The 22,672-nt window shown below is 45.4% G+C and overlaps 2 protein-coding genes across 3 annotated transcripts in view; one reads left to right on the forward strand and one right to left on the reverse strand.

Moving 5' to 3' along the window:
• ABCA1 (ATP binding cassette subfamily A member 1) overlaps positions 1-12,309 on the forward strand; it is a 108,754-nt gene extending 96,445 nt beyond the window's left edge. Inside the window, exons 43-50 of one of the 2 annotated variants that reach the window (XR_014542954.1) lie at positions 766-828; positions 1,119-1,225; positions 2,318-2,459; positions 3,612-3,746; positions 4,873-4,976; positions 5,991-6,411; positions 6,873-7,978; positions 9,494-12,309. Coding sequence is in view for 1 of the 2 variants with exons in the window: in XM_083592615.1 (XP_083448741.1) it covers positions 766-828; positions 1,119-1,225; positions 2,318-2,459; positions 3,612-3,746; positions 4,873-4,976; positions 5,991-6,083; positions 7,735-7,978; positions 9,494-9,634 (1,029 nt within the window). In the remaining variant the exon portion in view is untranslated. The remainder of the gene's footprint in view (positions 1-765; positions 829-1,118; positions 1,226-2,317; positions 2,460-3,611; positions 3,747-4,872; positions 4,977-5,990; positions 6,412-6,872; positions 7,979-9,493) is intronic. The other variant, XM_083592615.1, reaches the window with a different exon arrangement.
• A 370-nt stretch (positions 12,310-12,679) lies between these two features.
• LOC310752896 (protein NipSnap homolog 3B-like) lies at positions 12,680-21,894 on the reverse strand. The gene is made up of 6 exons (XM_083594048.1): positions 21,622-21,894; positions 17,604-17,811; positions 16,951-17,109; positions 15,172-15,321; positions 14,316-14,402; positions 12,680-14,196 (listed from the first exon to the last, which is right to left on the reverse strand). The coding sequence occupies exons 1-6, from the start codon at positions 21,682-21,684 to the stop codon at positions 14,120-14,122; spliced, it is 744 nt and encodes a 247-aa protein (XP_083450174.1). The 5' UTR covers positions 21,685-21,894; the 3' UTR covers positions 12,680-14,119.
• Positions 21,895-22,672: the final 778 nt, after the last annotated feature.

The following is a 22,672-nucleotide window of genomic DNA, read 5'->3' on the forward strand; positions in this document are numbered from 1 at the left end:
TGCTGCTGAAATTTGAGAGTCCAAAGTCTGCCACTACTAGGGATTAGTTCAGGCAGAGGCAAACTCGGCCCTCCAGAGAGCCAGTGTGGTGTAATGGTTAAGAGTGGTGGACTCGTAATCTGGTTAATGGGGTTCGCATCTCCGCTCCTCCACATGCAGCTGCTGGGTGACCTTGGGCCAGTCACACTTCTTTGAAGTCTCTCAGCCCCACTCACCTCACAGAGTGTTTGTTGTGGGGGAGGAAGGGAAAGGAGAATGTTAGTCGCTTTGAGACTCCTTCAGGTAATGATAAAGCAGGATATCAAATCCAAACTACTACTACTACTACTACTACTACTACTACTACTACTCTTCTTCTTCTTCTTCTTCTTCTTCTTCTTCTTCTTCTTCTTCTTCTTCTTCTTCTTCTTCTTCCAGATGTTTTGGGACTACTTCTCATCATCCCTAACCACTGGTCCTGTTAGCTAGGGGTGATGGGAGTTGTAGTCCCAAAACATCTGGAGGGCCGAGTTTGCCTATGACTGGATTAGTTGGTATGGCCTCATTCATGCATTCGTCGATCGCATAAGTGCTTTTTCCCCATATACGCTTGCTGGGATTTGCCAAATTTACAAACAAATAGGACAAAATCTGGAGGTCCTTTGAGAAACTGAACCGTAGGCAGAGGCCCTACTACTGATTTGGCCGAAGAAGAGAAATGCACTGGTAGACGATGTAAACCTTAGTTGCTGCCAGCTATGAGCAAATTTCTGTTCTTCATTCCAGGTATACAGAATGAAACGAAAGCCTGCTGTGGATAGGATCTGCGTCGGAATTCCACCCGGAGAGGTAAGATTTCCAAGTCATCGTTTGCATGTATTTAGTGAAACATTGCTCAGGATGCAAGGCTCTTCTTGAGGACACTGGAAATCCCACACAAACATATTCTACTCTGGCCAGCACAAGCTCCCTCGGCTAAAAAAAAAGGAAAAAAAGTGGCTGTTTCCCTGCCATGGAATCTCCCACCATTACCAACTGCTGTGCCCATGGCTCCTTCTGTTTTCATGCAACAACACAAGGAATGTGTGAGAGATGAATGCGGCATGCATGTGCTGATCCGGTCTTTTCAATATTTACAGTGCTTTGGACTCCTGGGTGTGAATGGTGCTGGCAAATCCTCCACTTTCAAGATGTTGACAGGAGACACTGATGTTACGGGAGGAGATGCTTTCCTTAAGGGCAACAGGTATGAAAATAAATGGCGGCTCCTTCTGCAGAAAGCCATGTTTTTCATGGGCCTTTCTGTCTACTGCTGCACTTTCAGAGCAGATGTGATTTCATTGCCACTCACAGCAAAAGTTGGTTTGGTCTGTGAGACTGGATTGTGCTGCACTGTTGGGGCAGTGACATGCTCATGGTTGCTGTATGTATTCCATGCAAGGGAAGAACTTGGTATTGGTCACACTATTTAACATCCTGAGAAAACACTCATTTTCATTTTTTTAAACAACCCTGATTTTCTAGGCTGAGAAGTTAAGCTTGTCACAGCCAGTGAAATCTGGGAAGCCAAAAGAAGGGATCAGCAGGATCTCCAGTGATCAGAACACGGCTTAGGCCACAGCTGTGCGCATGCCAAGATTCTGAAGAAGTGCAGGAAAAGTGTAGAATATAATATTGGGTGGATAACTTTTTGAATGGTTTCTGTCCTAGACATAAACCCTGAGAACAAATCCCACAAAACTCAAAGTGGGGGTTGTTTCAGCAGAGACATGCACTGCATGAAATGAAATTACATTTCATCGAATAAAATGAGACTAGTCCTCAAGGTCCTCAAGTTTGCAAGTCCATAACTTGCAAGTGTAGGTGCTAAAAGTTTAGGAGCCTGGAGGGTGGCTGAATAAGATTCTCAGTTGTGGCTTTGGTACTTTGCACAACTCTTGCCCCTCCCTATGGCTAGAAAAACTAGGGTTATACAAATGTGCTTTCACTTCTTAATTTGAATTTTCATAATGTTTGGCAGCTCTGTTCATTAACATGAGCCAGAAGGAAAGGCATAGAATTCAACACCATGATCACAAGCTCTGTATTGAAATGCACCATTTCCAAAAGTTTTGATTGACATTAGTAAGGTTGTTGCCAGCTGCACAATTTTGTTCAGCAGTCTGTTTAGTGCTTCCAATACATCCTTTTAAAATTCTAACTTAATTCCATGTAGTGGTATTTTTTTTTTGTATTAGCTATCAACGTCTGACAATTCCCAATTGGTCGGTCCACCACAATCCACCCTGTGCTAAACCACTAGCAAAACGCTCAAGATCTGCATATTCTCTCATTGCAGTATTTTGTCTAACATCCAAGACGTCCACCAGAATATGGGATACTGCCCTCAGTTCGATGCCATAAACGAGCTGCTGACGGGGAGAGAACACCTGGAATTATTTGCACTCTTAAGAGGCGTCCCTGAGAAAGAAGTCTGCAAGGTAAAAAAATTCAAGGTGGCAGGACAGAGACCACCAGTGCTAATTACTGCAACAAACTCCATAGGGTTGGTGATGAAGGGGGGGGGAGCAAAGGGGGCATTTATCTCTGTTTGCTTTAAAACATTCAGGTAGGTAGCCATGTTGGTCTGACGCAGTCGAAATAAATAAAAAATTGTCCAGTAGCACCTTAGACACCAACTAAGTTTGTTCTGGGTATAAGCTTTTGTGTCTGAAGAAATCTGCATGCACATGAAAGCTTATACCCAGAACAAACTTAGTTGGTCTCTTACTTTATTTATTTAAAGTAAATTATTTTTTTATTTACTTTAAGGCATTTATATCTTGCTTCACCAGAAGCATGTGGTGGCTTGCAACAATGATCTAAAGCAATAAGTACTGTATTTTTTGCTCTATAAGACTCACTTTTTCCCTCCTAAAAAGTAAGGGGAAATGTGTGTGTGTCTCATGGAGCGAATGCAGGCTGTGCAGCTATCCCAGAAGCCAGAACAGCAAGAGGGATTGCTGCTTTCACTGTGCAGCGATCCCTCTTGCTGTTCTGGCTTCTGAGATTCAGAATATTTTTTTTTCTTGTTTTCCTCCTCCAAAAACTAGGTGTGTCTTGTGGTCTGGTGCGTCTTATTAAGCGAAAAATACAGTAAATGCACACACAATAGGAATGTTTGCAAAACAGCAATGCGGCAGCAAAGCCCAATGGGCATAACATTCTGGCTGTGCCATCAGCTCCCTTTGACTGGATATAGACAGTCATGTTTTTCAGAGGATCAAAGGCAGCTTGAAAAAGAGGCCCGCACTTATTATGATGTACAGCAAGCCACTTACGCAACACTGGGCATTTTTGGAATTGTTTCCAATTGAACAGAGGCAGAAGAGGGTAAAAAGGAAGGTGCAAATACACCGTGGGAAGTGAACTGAGCCACTTTCAGCTTTCTTTAGAAAGAAAACTATTGTCAAGTCTCCAACCTTAAAGAACCTGGAGGTGCTTCAGCCTCGTTTGCTGTGCTGAATGGCCTGGAATATATAACAGACTGATAACACTAAGTAGGACTCTGGAGTCACAAATAGCAGCTTTTTAAAGCTGCACAGAGCCTGGAGGTTGTTCTTCTCTGTTCATGTTGCCCTCCTATCTGGCAGGTTGGTGAATGGGCTGTTCGCAAGCTGGGCCTTGTGAAGTATGCAGAAAGATGCGCCGGCACCTACAGCGGTGGGAACAAGCGCAAGCTGTCAACTGCCATGGCCCTAATCGGAGGGCCTCCTGTGGTGTTCCTGGTGAGTAGGGTGTTGCTCACATTAGCAATGCGTATTCTGCAAAAAGGCCATTCTAGTACCAGTTCTTTTTTTTTCCTTTTTCAATAACATTTTATAAATTTTCCAAAATAAATAAATAACAACAATGCATTAAAATATCAACAGTGTATAAAAAAGAGGGGGGAGCAAGTATCATGAACAATTTTTAAAACCATTATTTCAGTTGAGTTCCCTCCACTCCCCTTCTTGGTTTCATTGTTTAGTACTTATTTAGTACTTATTCATGCCCGTCCATGAATATATTCTTAACAATCCAATTTTAAAACCTTTTCATCTTATTACAAGTGAGTTTTAAAAGTTATACCAATGTAGGAATCTATACACAAAGGTTAAAAATAAATAAATACATGCATTAAATAATTGTCCCTGTTTGGGGTTTCAAATTATTTAATATGTCTGACTGATTTATTTTGCCAATCTTCTTTATCTTCTTTGGTGATCTATAGGGATGGGATGGGTCTTGGCCTGGGATCCACTCTCAAATATAGGAACCAAGTTCTTCTCTCAATAAGCCCATCAAATCCTGTACATCTCAGTATCATAACTTCAGGGTTTTTTAACAAGAATCGTTTTCCACATTCTCTTCAAATTTTTATATGTCTTTTCCCAGGCCTCTAGTACCAGTTCTTAAATACAGTGGTACCTCGGGTTACATACGCTTCAGGTTACATACACTTCAGGTTACAGACTCCACTAACCCAGAGATAGTACCTCGGGTTAAGAACTTTGCTTCAGGATGAGAACAGAAATCGTGCTCCGGCGGCGCGGCAGCAGCAGCAGCAGCAGGAGGCCCCATTAGCTAAAGTCGTGCTTCAGGTTAAGAACAGTTTCAGGTTAAGAATGGACCTCCGGAACGAATTAAGTACTTAACCCGAGGTACCACTGTAGTAGTTATTATAATGTCCAGCTGCCACGGGAAACAGCTCAGGGTCAAGGAGGCACTAATGCAGCTGGTCTTTTAGCAAAACTGATGGAATGAGCCCTGCTTCATGATGGTTGAGGAAGGGAAGGCGTGATGGAGCTTATCATCGTGAAATGATGCTCTGACGAGCAAGATCAGTGCTGATTTATTGTTTCTCAATTGTAGGATGAGCCGACCACAGGAATGGACCCCAAGGCCCGTCGTTTCCTTTGGAACTGTGCCTTGAGCGTCATCAAGGAGGGAAGATCTGTGGTCCTTACATCTCACAGGTAAGTGGGGTTGGGGGGCTCTTAGATGCTATTTGCATCACACAGCATAGTGATGTGTTTCAGTCACTGTTTCGTTTTCAGTTGCAAGTGGATTGTGACCAAAAAAAGGAGCTGTCATCATCTAGATAAAGAAGCTGTTTAAAACACCATTTGAGTCCATTGGGAACATAGAATGGATGCTAAAATCCTTTTCATCGAAACGAATGAGACATGTTTAATGTTGGCTGGATTTAGTCTAAATTGTACAAAAACTCCAGACAGACACACAACGTGAAACAGAACACAGCAGGATATCCTAGCAGTACTGAATATATTTTTTTTCATATTCTTTTTTTAAATTGATTTTTAAATTCAAGTTACAAAGCATAGCCATACAAGGAAAAAAGAGAGCTTAGTAGTTGTACAGAAAATGAAGAAAAATAGCAGCTGATAGTAGCAGTTTCAGACATTATAATAATAATAATAATTTTTATTCTTAAGTATCAAGGTCTTGTCACTTAGTGGTAGAGCGCATGTCTGTCCTGAGATATTTCTGTCTCAGCTAGGAGGGTGCCAAAGACCTGAAACTAGACCTGGCACTGCTACCAGCCAGACTTGGCAATACAGTGGTACCTCGGGTTACATACGCTTCAGGTTACAAACTCCACTAACCCAGAAATAATACCTCGGGTTAAGAACTTTGCTTCAGGATGAGAACAGAAATCACGCAGCAGCAGCAGGAAGCCCCATTAACTAAAGTGGTGCTTCAGGTTAAGAACAGTTTCAGGTTAAGAACAGATCTCCAGAACGAATTAAGTACTTAACCCGAGGTACCACTGTATTGAGCTAGCTAGAAGGACAATTGCTCTCTCTTTTTTAAAAAACGCAGCTTCTAGTGTTAAAGATTCTAAAGCCTGCATATCCAGGTCTTCCTTTTTGTTTGAGGATGTAAAACTGTGCCATGCAAAAGTGATTTCGCAAACTTGCTGGAACCTTTATTTGCACAATTTAACTCACTTGTTCTCTTACCCACAGCATGGAAGAATGTGAAGCCCTGTGCACTCGAATGGCGATCATGGTCAATGGGCGGTTCAGGTGCCTTGGCAGTGTCCAGCACCTGAAGAACAGGTAAGCCACTGCTTTATGCTTGCTGCCTTTGCACAGGTGGATGCGCCAAGATAGCTCATGAGAGAATTCCCAGAATCTGTTTCAGAATAGATTGCATGCATCCAACAAATAGGTGTAATTGTACTTATTTTCAAGTCTGTTCTGGATCATCTGATAAATTAATTGATTACATTTATTCACATTGACATAATATCAAAACAACACTATCAGCACCTTTTTGAAAATAATGATGTTTTAGGTACCTTTCAACTTAATAAACAAAAACAGTTAGGAGAAAAGGCCATCATTAATGTGTCCCCCCCCAAATCTCACACCAGAACCAAATACCGTATTTTTCGCCCCATAGGGCGCACCACCCCATAAGACGCACCTAGGTTTTTTTGGGGGGGGGGAAATAAAGGGGAAAAAATATTTTCCCCCCCCCCAGGCACGGGGCTGGCGCAGGGGAAGCCCGAGCTTCCCCCGACCCCAGCCCCCAGAACAGCCTGCTATCCGCAAGCCTAGGGAGCCGCGCCGGTCTCCCCAGGCTTGCGGAGAGCTGCGCAAAGCCCGGGATTGCAGGCAGCTCTGCGCAACCCTTGGGAGCCCGGCGCGGCTTCACGTCAGGTTCCCTGGGGTTGCACAGAGCTGCGCGAAGCCTGGGAGTGCAGGCAGCTCTGCGCAACCCTTGGGAGCCCGGCGCGGCGCAGAGCTTCCTGAAGCCTGGATTTGCCCCATAGGACGCACACACATTTCCCCTTCATTTTTGGAGGGGAAAAGGTGCGTCCTATAAGGCGAAAAATACGGCAGCCTCAAAAATTAACCTGGTTGTCCTTACCTCGCTGTCCTGCCATTTTAAAATTAGCCCCTGTTGATTAATAATCAATTTAAACTTGGGGAGGCTTGCTATGCCCACTTTGAACTTCCCTTGAACTCAAGCGGTTTGCTTCTCAGTACAGTGGTACCTCGGTTTAAGAACAGCCCTGTTTACGAACTGTTCAGTTTACGAACTCCGCAAAACCGGAAGTAGTGTCCCGGTTTGCAAACTTTACCTTGGTCTACGAACGGAAGCCGAACAGTGGAAGGGCACCGGCGGTGGGAGGCCTCATTCGGGAAAGCACGTCTTTTGTTTAAGAATGGCTTCATTTTAAGAACGGACTTCCGGAACAGATTAAGTTCGTAAACTGAGGTACCACTGTAGATATGTTGTACAGTCATACCTCGGGTTGAATGTGCTTCGGGATGAGCACGTTCGAGTTGCGCTCTGCAGCAACCTGGAAGTAACGGAGCGTGTTACTTCCGGGTTTCGCCGCTTGCGCATGAGCAGACGCTCAAAATGATGTCACGCGCATGCGCAGAAGCGGCGAAAAGCGACTCGCACGTGCGCAGACATGCCATCACTAGTTACGTTTGCTTCTAGATTTGAACGGGGCTCCAGAACGGATCCCGTTCACATCTAGAGGTACCTCTGTATACGATTGCGCTGTTGGTTGATTAGCCTAAAAGTTAAATCAGTTGAAGCTCTCCTGCATAGTCTTATGTTCATTATACTTCTGTTAAGATCTTTACCAAACACCTACTGTGTTTTTAAGCTACAGGAATAAAAAACGCCCCATTTTTCGAAGGCTACTCTGTTGAAAGTCCCACACTTTCCTCCGTTTGTTTTTTCCAGGTTTGGAGATGGCTACACAATCATAGTGCGAATAGCAGGGGCAAACCCTGACCTGAAGCCTGTTCAAGACTTCTTTGAGCTCGCCTTCCCGGGCAGTGTGCTGAAGGAGAAGCATTGCAACATGCTGCAGTACCAGCTGCCCTCCTCTCAGTCTTCTCTGGCTCGGATATTTAGCATCCTCTCCCAGAACAAAAAGAGACTCCACATAGAAGACTACTCCGTTTCACAGACCACACTTGACCAAGTAAGTTTCTCATATCTTAAGAGCAGTGCTCATATTGAGTGGAAACCCAGAGGCTCTTCAGTTGCTTTTTGTAGGATTTTTGTGTCCAGGAGAGTTCAGAGGGCCAGACAGGTAGGTCCGGAGAGTCACATTTGGCCCTCAGGCATCTGTCCTGGTGTATCGACATGGAGATGCCACACACACACACACACACACACACACACACACAAAGCTCCTCTCCTCCTTGGACAATTTCAGCCCTGGTCATAGTACGCCAAGTTATCTAGCCCATTCATCATCGCTATCATGTTGCAAAGCACCATGTCCCTCCATCATGTTGCAAAGCACCATGTGCCCAAACCACAGCTGGCAGAAGGAAGATATGTGTAGCCCCTTTCACAGGGCCTAGCTGTGGAGGAACTCTGGGGAATTATTGTTCCATGAGAAGCATGGGGTGAAGTTCCACACGCTTGTGGCTCACTTGATGACCTACTTGCATGTGTGAACCAGTTCATGTCCCCTTAGAGCAGAGCTTTCCAAACTGCGTGTCACGACACGTTAGTGTGTCGGCTGCAGTGTGTAGGTGTGTTGGAACAATATGTGTGCATATCTCTTACAAGGGGTTAGTTTAACCTCTGGTTTGCTAGTAAAACTGAATTACTGTGCCGCAAAATGATGCATGTCTGAAAAGTGTGTCACCAACATGAAAAGTTTGGAAAGCTCTGCCTTAGAGTATCTTTCGCCAGAACCTGAAGACTGGCCTTTTTTCTGTACGCATTTAAATGTGTACTCATCTGTTTGTTTTAAATTTCTGCTTGTTTTAATGTTTAACAGCTGTTCCGATAATTTTGCGTGTGTATATGTTGGGGACTGGGCAGAGGAGGAGGAATGGTGGAGACCGTCTCCTCATCCTAACCCTTCCAGGGAGGAGGAAGAGGAAGACAGTATAGATTTACAACAGGGGTTTGCGGGAGGTCACAGCTCAGAGGCAGATGAGGGGAGAAGTTGGGAAGTCAAGGGAGAGCCAGAACAACAACACCCAGCTGACACGTTGTCATTAGAAAGCATTCCAGACCCTCCATCTCCCAGAACCTGGCGAGCCTTAAAAGTAGGAGAGCAAAGAGCTCAAAGACAGAGGCACCCATAGAGGAGACAATGAGAATGGTGGATGAGGAAGTGGGAGAGAAGGGGTGTGTCAAGATTCCCTCGGGACAATGCCATTATCCAAGAGGCTGGGTTCTATAGCCTCTCTGTGTAAAGATTGAAATAAAAAAGGACAGTAAGAAACTTTTCCTTGTCTTTATACTTTCCTGGACAACCAGCCAGGAGCCACTGACAGCATCCTGATAGTATATTATGATGGTGTGCTTTGTTTTATGTGTGTTGCAACCTGATCTGGGTTCAAAAGTAGACCAGGACCCATTGAAATTAATGTGCATGACTAACTTTAGTGGGCAAAGCTTAGAGGGATATATCCCAATAATAATAAAAATGTCAACAACTTATCCTAGTCTTTCTACCTTTTCTCCCTCTCAGGTATTTGTAAACTTCGCCAAGGACCAAAGCGATGACGACCACACAAAGGACTTGTCGTTGCACAAAAACCAGACTGTTGTAGACGTCTCACTTCTGACTTCCTTTTTGAAAGATGAAAAGGTGAAAGAAAGCTATGTATGAGCAGCCCTGTTGCAAAGGGTGCAGCAGCTGTTCTGAGCAGAAAGGTGAAGGCAGACATCCTTTCTGTGCCATAGTGGGGAGATCGTCCCATGAGCAAAGAGACAAGAGGATACAGAGAGGAAGGAAATAAAACTGAACGTGTGTTTTTTTTACTAGTAACCATTTGATGCAATGCAACTCAATGCAAAGAAATCAATATTCCATTACGGAGGCAGTGCCTCTTGGAGATGTTGCCTTGTTGTACTGTTCTCTAGTGAAAGACTTGAATCTAGTTGTTCTTTCGTTATAATAACTCTGTGAAATTCTGGTATGGTGCCACTTTCTGCTATGTGGTCTTCTGCCATACTCCTGCTTGTTTCTACTTAGTACGTTTCCCGGTCAGGGGTGGCGCAACAACTGCTCAGAGGATTCTTGGCCAGTAATTATTTATTTGCCATTTTAAGGCATGCATTGCCCTTCCAGAGGGCGGGTGGAATTGCTGTAGCGCAACATCCATTGCTGGCAATGAGTGTACCGGCGAAACCAGTGCCAATTCTTCACCACGTAATGCATTGTTGTGGCCTTATTTAAGTATTAGCGGTTGGGCCCCGTTAACTACACAAGTTTAGGGGAACGAGGAGGAAGATCACCGTTGGCCTTACCAGCGGGCCATGAAGCACACCATCTCAAAACACGCATAAAAACAACAACAAATCACTTAGTTTCTTATTAGGGTGCGGCAGAATTAACAATCAACCATGGAAACATTTGAGAGGATTTCTGTCCCAATGGTATGGTGACCAATTGCTCGTTCTTCCACTCTGCTTTCGTTCTGAAGCCGTTGCTGTTTTCAGCTTTTGTTAAGAATCAAGTTTGATGTCTGTTTTCATTGCAACAGTATTATTAAATGTGACCTGGCACCTTCTGGGGATACTTGTCCCAAAGTATCAAATCACTTTCAGTCTTGGGTCTATATTACGCCAAGTGTCTAGAACCTAGATTCATTTGTACAAACAGTCACATTTCTTTTTCTAGTCTAGCAATCCTTTCCCCAGTTTCGGTAATCATACAATATACTGTGATAGGTTTCCCCACGTTAGCAGTCAAGCCATGTTTCTCTGACGCATGGTGGACATTGCTGCCACTTGTTCCTTTCGAAGTCCTGTCATCTATCCCATCCCAGTTTAGGCGTGGCAATCCCAGGCAAAAAAGTTTACCAAACTGAATCAACTGAAAAATGTGATGAAGGGATCTTGTAAAGGTGATTTGCAAAACAGTTGCTCATTTGGGAAGCAATCATAATGTTTTGTTTTAGAAAAAAAGGTCAATTGAGTAGGTACTTTTATGCAAGGCTAGGCTTAGTGGGGAAATGGCTGCGGGCGATTCTTTGTAACACTGGACTGTCTTTCTTTTAAACAAAAACTGGAGTTTACTAAACATCGTCATGCCTGCAACATGACCATGTCCTTATTCCAATATGACAGCGTAAGGCAGAAAAGGCTAGTTAAAGCAAAGGTCTTTGAAAGCAAACGGGACAGGCGTCTGGATCCTACACGTTTATTTAGAAACCATGTCCCGAGTGCCCATACAACTAGCTTTTGCTAGAGTATGCCCAAACGCCTTTTGACATCCTTTTCCATCCCAGCCACTAGTCACAAAATGCCTACAGCTCACGAAACTCAATGCTGGGTGCTTCTCTTTTCCCTGCAGAGGATACTATGAATAGTTAGTACTCAGCCGCTGTTTGGCAATGCTAACGCACAAGAGTGCTTAACTGATTGTACACAATGGTCAGCCTCTCTGGGCATAATATAAACTTAAAGTGCCCTTTTAATGTATTATTTAGAATAACGCTTGCAATTTTGCCCAAGAAAGACACAGTCCAAACAAGAGGTTAAGCTCTTCTACGTGTCTACTCAGAAGTCTTGTTTCATTTGAGTTCACTGACAATTGCTCCCATGCAAATGGTATAGGGTTGCAGCAAGAGTTTGAAATGAGAGACACGTAGAGAGGACTGCACTGTAAATCTCAACTGCTTGCAAGGACACGTGCTTAACTCTTTTCATGAGAAACGAGTTCTTAGCAGTGCTTCCTGGCAGGAGTGGAGATCCAGACTAGCTTTGGCCTCATACTGAACACTTAGCACTGTGTATAATATGGTACAGTTGCCTCAAAATCAGTCACGTTACGCAAGCTTTTTGTGTGGTTATCCTCCGTGCTAAACATATTGTGATACAAAACCACTGATCATGGAACTGTGTTAAGAACACCTACCACTTCAGTATGTGTGTGGCGAAGTTGTTGCATCCCTCTGCAGTATTCGTACCGCTGTAGAGGCTCTTTCCTATCGACACTTTTTTTCCTTATAGAAGTAATATGGTAAACGTCTATTACCATGACTTTCCTCCCAACCCAGTTTCAAACTCCCCTCCCTTTAATACGATTGGTCCTTCATTCCAAGCACTTTATGCTAGCTGTAATGGGATCTATTTTTGCACTGGAATACCCCGTTAACTTTGCAAAAAATCTAAGAGCATTTTTCCTCACACACAAATTAAGTTAATCTTTTCAATGGACATTTTCATGAAAAACGAATATATATTTGTATTGCTAATAACTATTTGTGAAGTATTAATAGGCATTTGTTAATTGCCTTGTATCGAGCATAAAAAAAATAAAGTATTGCTGGTCTACAATTGTGCATTTACTATTAAGACTACTGCACGAATCTGTTGCCAACTTAGAAATCATTTCCAAGTTTACTGGTAAAAAGTGATGTTCAAAAAATCTGCCACCCCATTGCCATTTGAAGTGGCAACAGTCCAAAAGTTCATTTCTGCATCATTAAGTAGCTCAGCACCTAAAGACGATGGATCTCAGCTGCTGCATTCTCCCTTGTGAAGTCTGTAAATGAACACTTCCTGCATCTGCAAAAAAACCCCACCCTTGGGTTTTTAAAATAACTTTACCACCCTGACCTAACTGAAGATAGCCACTTCAGTAAGGATGCTATGTCTAAAATCTGAAGCGCCAGAAGCAATTAAAACAGAAACAAGACCACAGTAGTATGTATAAACGTCCAAAACAAAAAGAGTCATTTTTAATGTTCACATTTCCACATTCACATCCCAGGTATTTGAGATGATTGTTCCAGGTGTGCAAGCATATGCAAGAGAGATGAATGAACAGAGGCCATTCCAGAAATAACAAGTTAATTCACAGTTTCAGCATTTTAGCAAGCCAGCGAGAGCTCCATGCTCATGAAATGAACGAGGTGAACTTTTCCATGTATTGTAAAGGTAATAAAAGCCAGCCTGGGCCCTAAACAGAAATTGACAGATGAGTTCCCATGTTGCATTTAAAAACGTGTGTGTGTGTGTTTAGGGGGGAAGGTCATCTTCATAGTTTCTTATTCACTCAACCACTATGTAAACTGCACTGCAAGGGTTCCTCTGACCCAGATTTAGTCCCAACTGCAGCCAGGCAGTTAATGAGAAATCCAAAAATTACATTGCTTAGGCCAGCATTGGAAATTTATATCATCATAGGCAAACAGATCTCACCACTGGGCTGATGCAGCTTTTGAGCTTTAGAACAGCCGAGGTGGAAACTGTAGGGCTTGTGGAACTGAAAAAAAGAAAGAAATCACTACTCGTGATGTTTGCTATTCTTCCCATTTTGCTCCGTGTGCATAGTTTGAAAGCCTGCAAATAGGGTTTGATTAAAAGAAGCATGTAGACTGTGGGGAAAAGACTGTGTGTCTCTTAAATAACTTTTTAGCTCTCTTAGGGCACAATAGCATGTACTCTTCCCCACTGCAGGTGGAGAAGAGGGTCCACCCATACAAAAGGAGCTCCACTCTGGAATCCCTCCTTTGATCAGCAATGGAAATCTCTGCAAGGCAGTAAGGTTAAAGCAAAGTCATGATGGGATGGGCAGGGGGAAGCTGTGGTTGCAAAGCTGCCTTGTTCCCCAGACATGACCCCCAGAATAGGAAGGAAGCTCTGCTAGCTGTAGAGTTGGCATAACTTGTCTTCCCACTGAAACAAGTTTGGGAGTGTGGAGAAAAAAGGCAGGGGGGAAATATATAGCAGCCTCACCTTCTGCTTTGACCAGCACAAGGCTGACAGGGTTTACAAAGCGGCGTTTTCTCTGCCTTAGACTCTCTTCCCCGGACTTCCCTGACCATTTATTCCCAACACCAGAGCGCTTTGACATCACATCGCTAGCAGCACAGCCCTCGTGCAAAGAATTTATGAGAGCCAATTTTTATAAGTAGTTTAGTAAGCTCTGAATTCTTGTTTAGTGGGTGGGTCGTGCCCTCTGCCATCATGCACTGCAATTCCAACGGGGAGAGGTGTGCTGCTGCAAGCAGAAAGAAAAGATGGGAGATTGGGTTTGCACCAAGCCTTGTAAACAGGCAGCAGTAAGGCTGCATTAGGACATCACTTAAAAGTCTGTGGTTTTTTTGTTTTTAAGAAAACCGCCATTAGTAGGTATAGAAAACTATTTCAGGGGTGAAAATGCTGTAGGTACCAGGAGACAGTTCTGCTGCGATTCCAGGAACTGAACACTTTCCCGAACTGAAAATAAATTAAACAGATAGTTAAAAAGAGAAGGAGGGAGGGAGGACTTAAGCAATGCTGGGGTTTTGATTTAAAGGATTGTAAAAGAAATAAAGAAAGAGAAACCTTTCATTTACCTGCTGCTACTACTCTGGGATCCTCATGGGCAGAGTGTCTTCCAGCAGCGCGACTGTCTGAGTTTTCATTCCACCAAAGCACATGAACTAGGAAGAAAAAGCTATAGCTAAATTATATTGTGAATTAAATACCTGCCTATCTCCTTCTGTTTTGCTGGGAAATCCTGTACTCCGGATAAGGAAAGCATTCACAAAAGTGTTTTGCTGAAAGGGATTATTTTAGAAAGCAGTGCTTATGCAGTACAGTTAGTGTGGTGCAGTGGTTAGAGTGTTGGGCTAGGACCTGGGAGACCAGGGTTCAAATGCCCACTTGGCCACTGGGTGACCTTGGGCCAGCCATGGATTTATTATCATAGAATTGTAGAGTTGGAAAGCACCACAGGGGTCATCTAGCCCAACCCCCAGCAATGCACGGATTTTTTGCCCAACATGGGATTCGAACCCACAACCCTGAGATTAAAAGTCTCACTGCCTCTCAGCCTAACCTACCTCACAGGGTTGTTGTGTAGGGGATTAATTGAGGAGGAGGAGGAGGAGAACCACATACACCACCTTGAGCTGCTTGGAGAAGAAATGCAATAAACAAAGAAACATTAGTAAATGTTCTGGACTTCACTGTTAGTTACAGAGACATGCTTCCGAAGAATGGAATGAAGAGCTAAAATCTGTCGCCGTTCAAATAAGGCAGATAATTTTGCAGCCCCTGTCCAGGTTTCTAGTCCCTATGAGATTCAAGGACGGGGAAGAGCTACATCAGTTCCAACTCAAAAGGAAAACTGCTTGATTATTATACTTTGCCAGAAGACCAGCAGGTGACAAAGCCCAAGTTTGTACTGAAAATGGACAAGTATTGTACCTCTGTTAAGTAGTCCGTATTCTGTGTGGAAGACACCAATCAGTTTAGTGTATCCTGTCTTTATGTGAATACTAATTGCTGCTTTAAAGGATTGGCCCCACACAGCTGGTCCCCCCGGCTTCATCTGGAACGTAACCAACTCATAGACTCCTAGACAGGAAAGAAAGCAAAGCATCATGAACAAATGGATTAATTAGTATTAGGCCTCCAAAAGAACCTAACCAGGGTTATGCAACAGAACAAAATCAGAAAGCACAGTTTCCAGACTACCTCAGTCTTCAACTCTTTAAAAAAAAATAATCTAGTCCTCTGTGGCTGAGCAGGTACAATTTTGTGATTGGCGGGAATTCTGACAAGATCTTCAAAAGGGAAAAAAAAACGCTTAGCAGGATTTCAGCATTAACGGGTTGGGGATTCAATGCCCTGCATAACATCTTGCTGTGCCCCTCAACTAGCAAAATAGAATGAAATGTGCAGAATAAAAATATGCAGGCTAAAAAGCTGCAATCCTATAGCTTCTGCGAGGGTGTTCCAAGGGTGTCTGTTGGATTTCTCTTTCCAAGAGCGGAGAGAAAGAGATGCTCCTCGAGGCCAAATGAAGGTTTGCAGCCATCTTCTCTGTGTTGCTGGTCAAAGAGATGTGGCAAGGGTGTGTCAGGAGAGACACTGAATTTATAGCTCGCCCATTCCTTCAACATACTCCCAGAACAGAAGACATGCCATCTCTGGAGCAGTGAAACAGTGTGAGCCCAGCGGGACATGAGAAAAGGCAATTCCCCCCCTTCCCCACTGGACTGCTCCATAATTGGCTGAATCTGTACCAGCAGCACAATGAATCCTATCTTTGTGTTGGGGGTTCACATTTCTGAGGCGCACAAATATACTTTAGCTCATCTACCATTAACAAGCTTCTAAGGAACCCCAGCCTTGCTTGTGCAGGTTCTTTGCTGTTTGTTTTTCTTCCTAATGTCTCAACAAATGAAACTGATTTGTAAAAATGTTACATGGGGGGGGGGGGAATACGAGAGAGAGAGACATTGCAGACACTTTTGTAAATCAAGAAAATCTTTAATAATAAAAAAAGGAGGTGAGGAGGACAAGGAGTAAACAAAATGCAAAAAGTACAAAATTAGGCTTAAAGTTCATTTGAAGTTTGGGAGAAATATGGATTAAAAGCGACGCGGGTGGCGCTGTGGGTAAAACCTCAGTGCCTAGGACTTGCCGATCGCATGGTTGGCGGTTCGAATCCCCACGGGGGGGTGAGCTCCCGTCTTTCGGTCCCAGCTCCTGCCCACCTAGCAGTTCGAAAGCACCCCCAAGTGCAAGTAGATAAATAGGTACCGCTTTATAGCGGGAAGGTAAACGGTGTTTCCGTGTGTTGCGCTGGTGCTGGCTCGCCAGAGCAGCTTCGTCACGCTGGCCACGTGACCCGGAAGTGTCTCCGGACAGCGCTGGCCCCCGGCCTCTTAAGTGAGATGGGCGCACAACCCTAGAGTCGGACACGACTGGCCCGTACGGGCAGGGGTACCTTTACTTTACCATCCTAGAATCTAAGGAACCGCAGCCTTTTAAAAGCCTATTTCTAGCCCATATGGCTGCAGAGTCAGAACACAGATTGAAAGCCCATTGCGTGACAGAGTTGACTTCAGGAGGGGGGGGGGAAGAGTCTACATAATCAAAGATGCCAACATATCTACAAGTCCCCACTCAATGAAACCATTTAATAGTAGTGAGTCAACAGCTTTAAGCTGGGCTCCACACACACGAAAGAAAGCTTACCATCTTTGGGAGGGCTGCCAAGTTCACACCAGGGCACCAGGTACGCAATTTCGTTGTCTTGTTTGTCTAACAAGGGCAGCATTCGAGACATGTATTTTTCTTGCCATTCTTGGTCCTTGGCCAATGCTGTCCGGACAGCAGATCTCTGAGCAAAGCTCTCTACAAGCCAAAGAGAGGGATGTCAAAGAGAGGGATGCGCGAGGCTGGGCTCGAAGGGCGCACGGTTGCCGCGTCCCCACACCGCCCTCCCTGTGCGGCCTTACAGAGTTTGGATCTGGGGAGGGTGGTGCGAGGAGGGCACAACAGCCATGTGCCCCTCTATGCCAGCCTCACCAGCATTGCTCGTGACTTTTAAATAGTTAAGTTGGTCCAAAATAAAATGCACTCAATTGGAATGAACTAGGGGGGTCAGCAACTGGCGGCGCTTCGACAAAACCTACTCTCCCTGCGTGACGCTCCTTGGCCCACTTCCCAGTTGCCAACTTTAGCATGGTTGTTAAACAACACTGATGACATAGGAGCTCCTAAAGAGCAGCTTCTTCCCATGTTGCACAAGTAACCTGAGTAGATTCACACCCCACAGGAGATCCAGAGCAACAGTCTTAGCTGCTCGGTTACAACCCCAAGGCACTATGTAGAGAAGCTTTGCATACCATATTTCCAAATATGGAAAGCTTTATTCAGTCCCCCAAATTCTGAGGTCCAGTATCCAACCATCTGGGAATGAGCTGTACGAAGGTGAATGTTTTTGCTGGTCAGTTCCAGGAAGTCTTTCATCTTGTCTGGCTTAACAGTATAGGTACGAAATTCGTAGAATGTGCCATCATCTTGCCTGGGCCCTGTGGAAAAAGGCGATGAGACCTGAAAAGAAAATAATTTAGGGGGGAAATACATAAGAATGCAGTCCGCAAGTTACTTAGTTTGCACATGCAATGTGAACTTACAAGGTCAGAGAGAAAGAGAACGGTTGTCATTACTGATGGCAATAGCAGACAAGACCACAAACTCATTCCGTTTGAGCTTCACTCAGCTAAAATTTTAATTAGCTGTCAATGAATAAAATTTACAATCGTACCTTGGTTTCTGAACAGCTTAGTTCTCGAACGTTTCGGCTCCTGAACACCGCAAACCCGGAACTGACTGTTCCGGTTTACGAACTATTTTTGGAAACCGAACGTCAGACAGGGCTTCCGCAGCTTCCAACAGGGCTTCCGTGGCTTCTGATTGGCTGCAGGAGCTTCTTGCAGCCAATCAGAAGCCGCGCTTTGATTTCTAAATGGTTTGGAAGTCAAGTGGACTTCTGGAACAGATTCCATTAAACTTCCAAGGTACGACTGTACTGGAAGTCAATCAAACAACATTTGATCTTCCCACGACTGAAAAAAGCAGCACTACGAGAAAAGCTGCAGTCCTAACCCCCACTTTACTTCTGAGTAGACATGGTTAGGACTGCAGCCTATTAGACTCTCATTTTGGAATTATTCCAAGTCAGAGTGTGAATGCAAAGCAATGGCTTCAGTTGAATCTACTTTACTGTGAAGTGTACAGAGGGACAACAACTGTGTATAAATTAAGAGTCTAGAGTTCCAAGCTGCCCACTCCAGCTGAGCCAAAGCTCAGGGGCAGAGCACATACTTCACATGCCAGTGAAGGTGTCAGGTTTTCTCCCCAGCATCTTCAGGTAGAGCTGGAAGAGAAACCTGTCTGAAGCCCTGGAGTGTCACTGCCAGTCAGTCAATACTGAGCTAGATGAACGGATGGTCTGATTTGCTGTAAGGCAACTTCCAACGTTCTTGCAAATTTTGGGAATCTTTAAGAATCCACCAATGCACTTGCCAGCTTACCACGGGGCTAGTACAGCTTCTACTCTGGCAGGAGTGTGGGATCAAAGAAAACCCCCCACCCATCTTTTGTGCCTGAAGATGCAGGAGGACCCTCCCTGATGCCAGGCTATCGTCAGAGGGCAAGAGACTCAGGGACACTGGGATAGTGGTGGGTATTTATTTAGTACAGTCATACCTCAGGTTACAGATGCTTCAGGTTGCACCACCCCCCCCCCCGACTTCCCTCAGTTCCAGTCTTTGGTTTCTCTAAGAATGCTGTTTTCTGCATGTTACACAGTTATATAGATCCTCAAACTATTTAGCTGATTATTATCAAAAAAAGTTTGTGAATGTTTATTCAAAACCTGCCAAGGAGTCCAGTTCGCTTTGTTGCATCTTCAGATACTTTGTGAAAGGTTCCCATTCATCCTTAAAGTCACAGTTATCCTTGTCCCGTAGTTTATATGTCAGTTTTGCCAGTTCTGCATAGTCCATCAGTTTTTCTTGCCATGATTCTTTAGTTGGGGGCGTTTTTTCAGGTTACGGACGCGCCGAAACTCGGAAGCACCAGAACGGGTTACTTCTGGTTTTCGGGGTTGTGCATGCACAGAAGCGCTGAATCGCAACCCGCGTGTGTGCAGACACGGCAGTGTGGGTTGCGGACGCTGCGGGTTGTGAACGTGCCTCCCCCCTGGGATCACGTTCGCAACCCGAGCATCCACTGTATTACATTTATACCCCATCTTTCCTCCAAGGTACACCAAGAAGGCAGGAAAAATCCCAACTGCGCTTGTATGCGGGCTTTGACTTTAGCTGACACTTGAACAGCCTAATAATAGATTGAATTATATCACTTTTGAGTTCTAAAGGTCTTACTTCCCAGAGTGCTTTCAAGAGAGACGGCAGCCCAGGCTGCATTTCAAGAACTGTACTTTGGTCCTTCCTAATCTCACAGAAGTCAGTGGTACACAAAACACCAGAGAGGACACTACACAGACGTGATCAAACTGGGCTTGTTTCCCAGTGAAATAAAACACACAAGGTCACTTTCCCCTCTTCTCAGTTCAAGCTGCCTACCCAGGACTAGCAGTCATTTATTGCAAAGCGCTCACAACTACCAGCAAAAACCAAAAAGGAAGGTGGGAAATTAATTGCTGCTTCTGCACTGTTTTTAGACTACCCCAAGTGCCAGCAATACCTCCAGGGAAATAAACGAACATGTTATATTTCAGCTGTACTCTTCTGTAAGGTTTCCAGGGAACAATTTGCTTTGTTGCTCGGCTTTCCCCACCCACCCAAGAGAAGCTGCTGGAAATTGCATCTCTCTAGAGGGCTCTATAGACTTCCCTTGGTTCACAGCGCTACAAAGCAGTTAGTTGTACTTTAAATATAGAAAGAGTTGGAGAATTCACTGGAATACAGCAGCTGAACCTCCCAACTGCCCTGGATTTATTCTCTCCAGGATATTATCACCATCACATTGCAAGATTCAAAATTTTGCTTTGCAAACATGTGGCAGGGCCCTGCCTTGGCTGAAGCAGAGTTTTGTTTTCTGCAGTTTTACAAGGCATTGTTTTGTGAAGAAACCACAGTTTTTTCACACAAGTTCCAGAGAGTTCATGCAGTGCAATAGTCATAGTGCTGAACTAGTTAAAGGACTGGATGTAAGCCAGGGAGACCTGAATTTATTTATTTTTACTTTTCATTCAAATTAGACCTTCATTAAATTATGACTTGCACCAAGGTTCTGCGTCTTCTTAGTTTCTCTTCCTTTAATTGCAACTCAGTTTTCCTTATCAAACTTAAGCCATAAATTCTCCCCCAAGCTGCCTTTTGCACCCAGCTCTTGTTAAAAGGTAAAGGGACCCCTGACCATTAGGTCCAGTCGTGGCCGACTCTGGGGTTGCGGCGCTCATCTCGCTTTATTGGCCGAGGGAGCTGGCGTACAGCTTCTGGGTCATGTGGCCAGCAAGACTAAGCCGCTTCTGGTGAACCAGAGCAGCACACGGAAACGCCGTTTACCTTCCCGCCGGAGCAGTACCTATTTATCTACTTGCACTTTGACATACTCTTGTTGGTTTGTAGTAAAAAAGAAAAAAGAAAAAGAAAATCCAACAAGCCTGGAGCCTGTCCTAGAATAGGCAGACCATCACTTTCCAGAAGCATAGTATACTTCTTTTGAATGCACATCACCATATATGCAGATGGGCTAAAAGCAACACAGTGGTGGATTGCCATTGCTGCTGCTCTCTTGATACCTATTCAAAACCCCAGATCATGAGACGCAGTGCAAGAAAGGCTGGCAGCTGCCCCGACCTCTGAAACTGGCACAAGAGGAAGCGCCTCAGCCAAGTTCTTGCCAGGCCCTGAGGTCTTCAAAGCCCACTCCCAGGCTTGGGATCGGATCACATCCCTCCGCCTTCCTTGGGCTTCTGGACTCTCCTTCCTCGGAGGCTTTTAAGCCGAGGTTGAATGTCCATCTGCCATGGATGGTTTAGTCGAGATTCCTGCATTGCAGGGGCTTGGACGAGATACCTCGGGATCCTTTCCAACTCGACAATGCTAGGATTCTTCTATGGGTTGACATTTGCTCCTTCTCTTCCTGCTTCCACTCGTTTCCCCTCCTGCTTAAGTTTTGCTAGCATTTCTAGCAGGCAGGAAACCAAGAGGAGCAGCTTCTCCCCACCCGCTACCCTGGAGAAGGCGGCGCCAGCTAGGTTTCTGCCTGCAGGGCACGCTCATCTAAACACCAGGGCGCCCTAGGGTGCCTCTCCTCGCCTGGTATCCTGCGCCCCTTGTTCCCCCTCCTTCGGGCTCCTTTTCACCCCCTTTCGGGCTCTCCTTTTACCTCAGCGGTGGCCCTTCGCGCCGCTGCGGCGACTCTCCCGAAGAGCGCGCGGGATGCCAGCATGGTCTCCCCGCGGGAGATGGACGAGGCAGCGGCAACTACAATGCAGCCCAGCCGCCCTTAAATGCACCGAAAGGAGCTTCCTGGGTCGCACGGCGGCCGCTGCCCTCGCCCGGCCCGCCCGCAGAAAGCATTGGACGGCGCGCACCCCGTGGCCGCCGCCCAGAAGACGCGCGACTACGGCGGCGACCTTTGCGCGCGCGCGCTTCCCTCGCCATGTCTTTCTTTCCGCAAGCCCGCGGGTTGGGGGGCGCGTGCTGGGCGGCTGGCGTGGGGGGGGGGGGCGCCCGTCCATTACAATTCAAAAGACGGTGGTGGTGAGCGAGGGAGGAGGGTGGCCAGGGCTATGTGGGCGGCGCATTGCGCAGGGGAAAAGTCCTTTTACGCACAGGGGTTTTCGTTTTTGGCGAGGTGTCCTGCGAACAAGGAGGAGGGAATTAGGCAGGACCCCACGCGGAACTGGCAGGAGGAGGCTTCCCTGAGAGGTGCCTGCCTGCTGCCTGGGACCCAAACTTGCTGAAGCTAGGAGGGGAGCCTTTTGGTGCGCAGTGTTCTGCACCCTTCTCCACTGAAGGTGCAAATATGTGTGAGTAAGCCATTTTTCTAAGACGCTGCAGGCTGCTTGATTTTCCAAGGGAAACCCAGCCCTGGGCGAGTGCCTGGAACCTCCCTGGGATCTTCCGCTTGGCAGAGATTGAATTTGGCACTTAACACATGCTGGCATCCATTGTTGGGAGGGTGCCTTTGTGGGTGAAGTCAAACCATCGGAAGGTTACGGCGCCTGCCGTGGCTGTAGAGACCGATACGGGAGAGACGTGTTTTGTTGCAGCTAGGGCAGATGAAGGAGCCAGCTTGTTATTAGGCATGTGTAACAGTATATAAATGAACCTACCCGGACTCTAAGATCATCTTCCAAGGCCCTTTTTCATGTGCCTCCCTCCTCAAGAGGTCCGGAGGGTGACAAAACGAGAAAGGGCCTTCTCTGCAGTGG

The sequence above is a fragment of the Podarcis filfolensis genome (assembly GCF_964270895.1).
Source record: "Podarcis filfolensis genome assembly, chromosome: 17".
Classification (NCBI taxonomy): Eukaryota; Metazoa; Chordata; class Lepidosauria; order Squamata; family Lacertidae; genus Podarcis; species Podarcis filfolensis.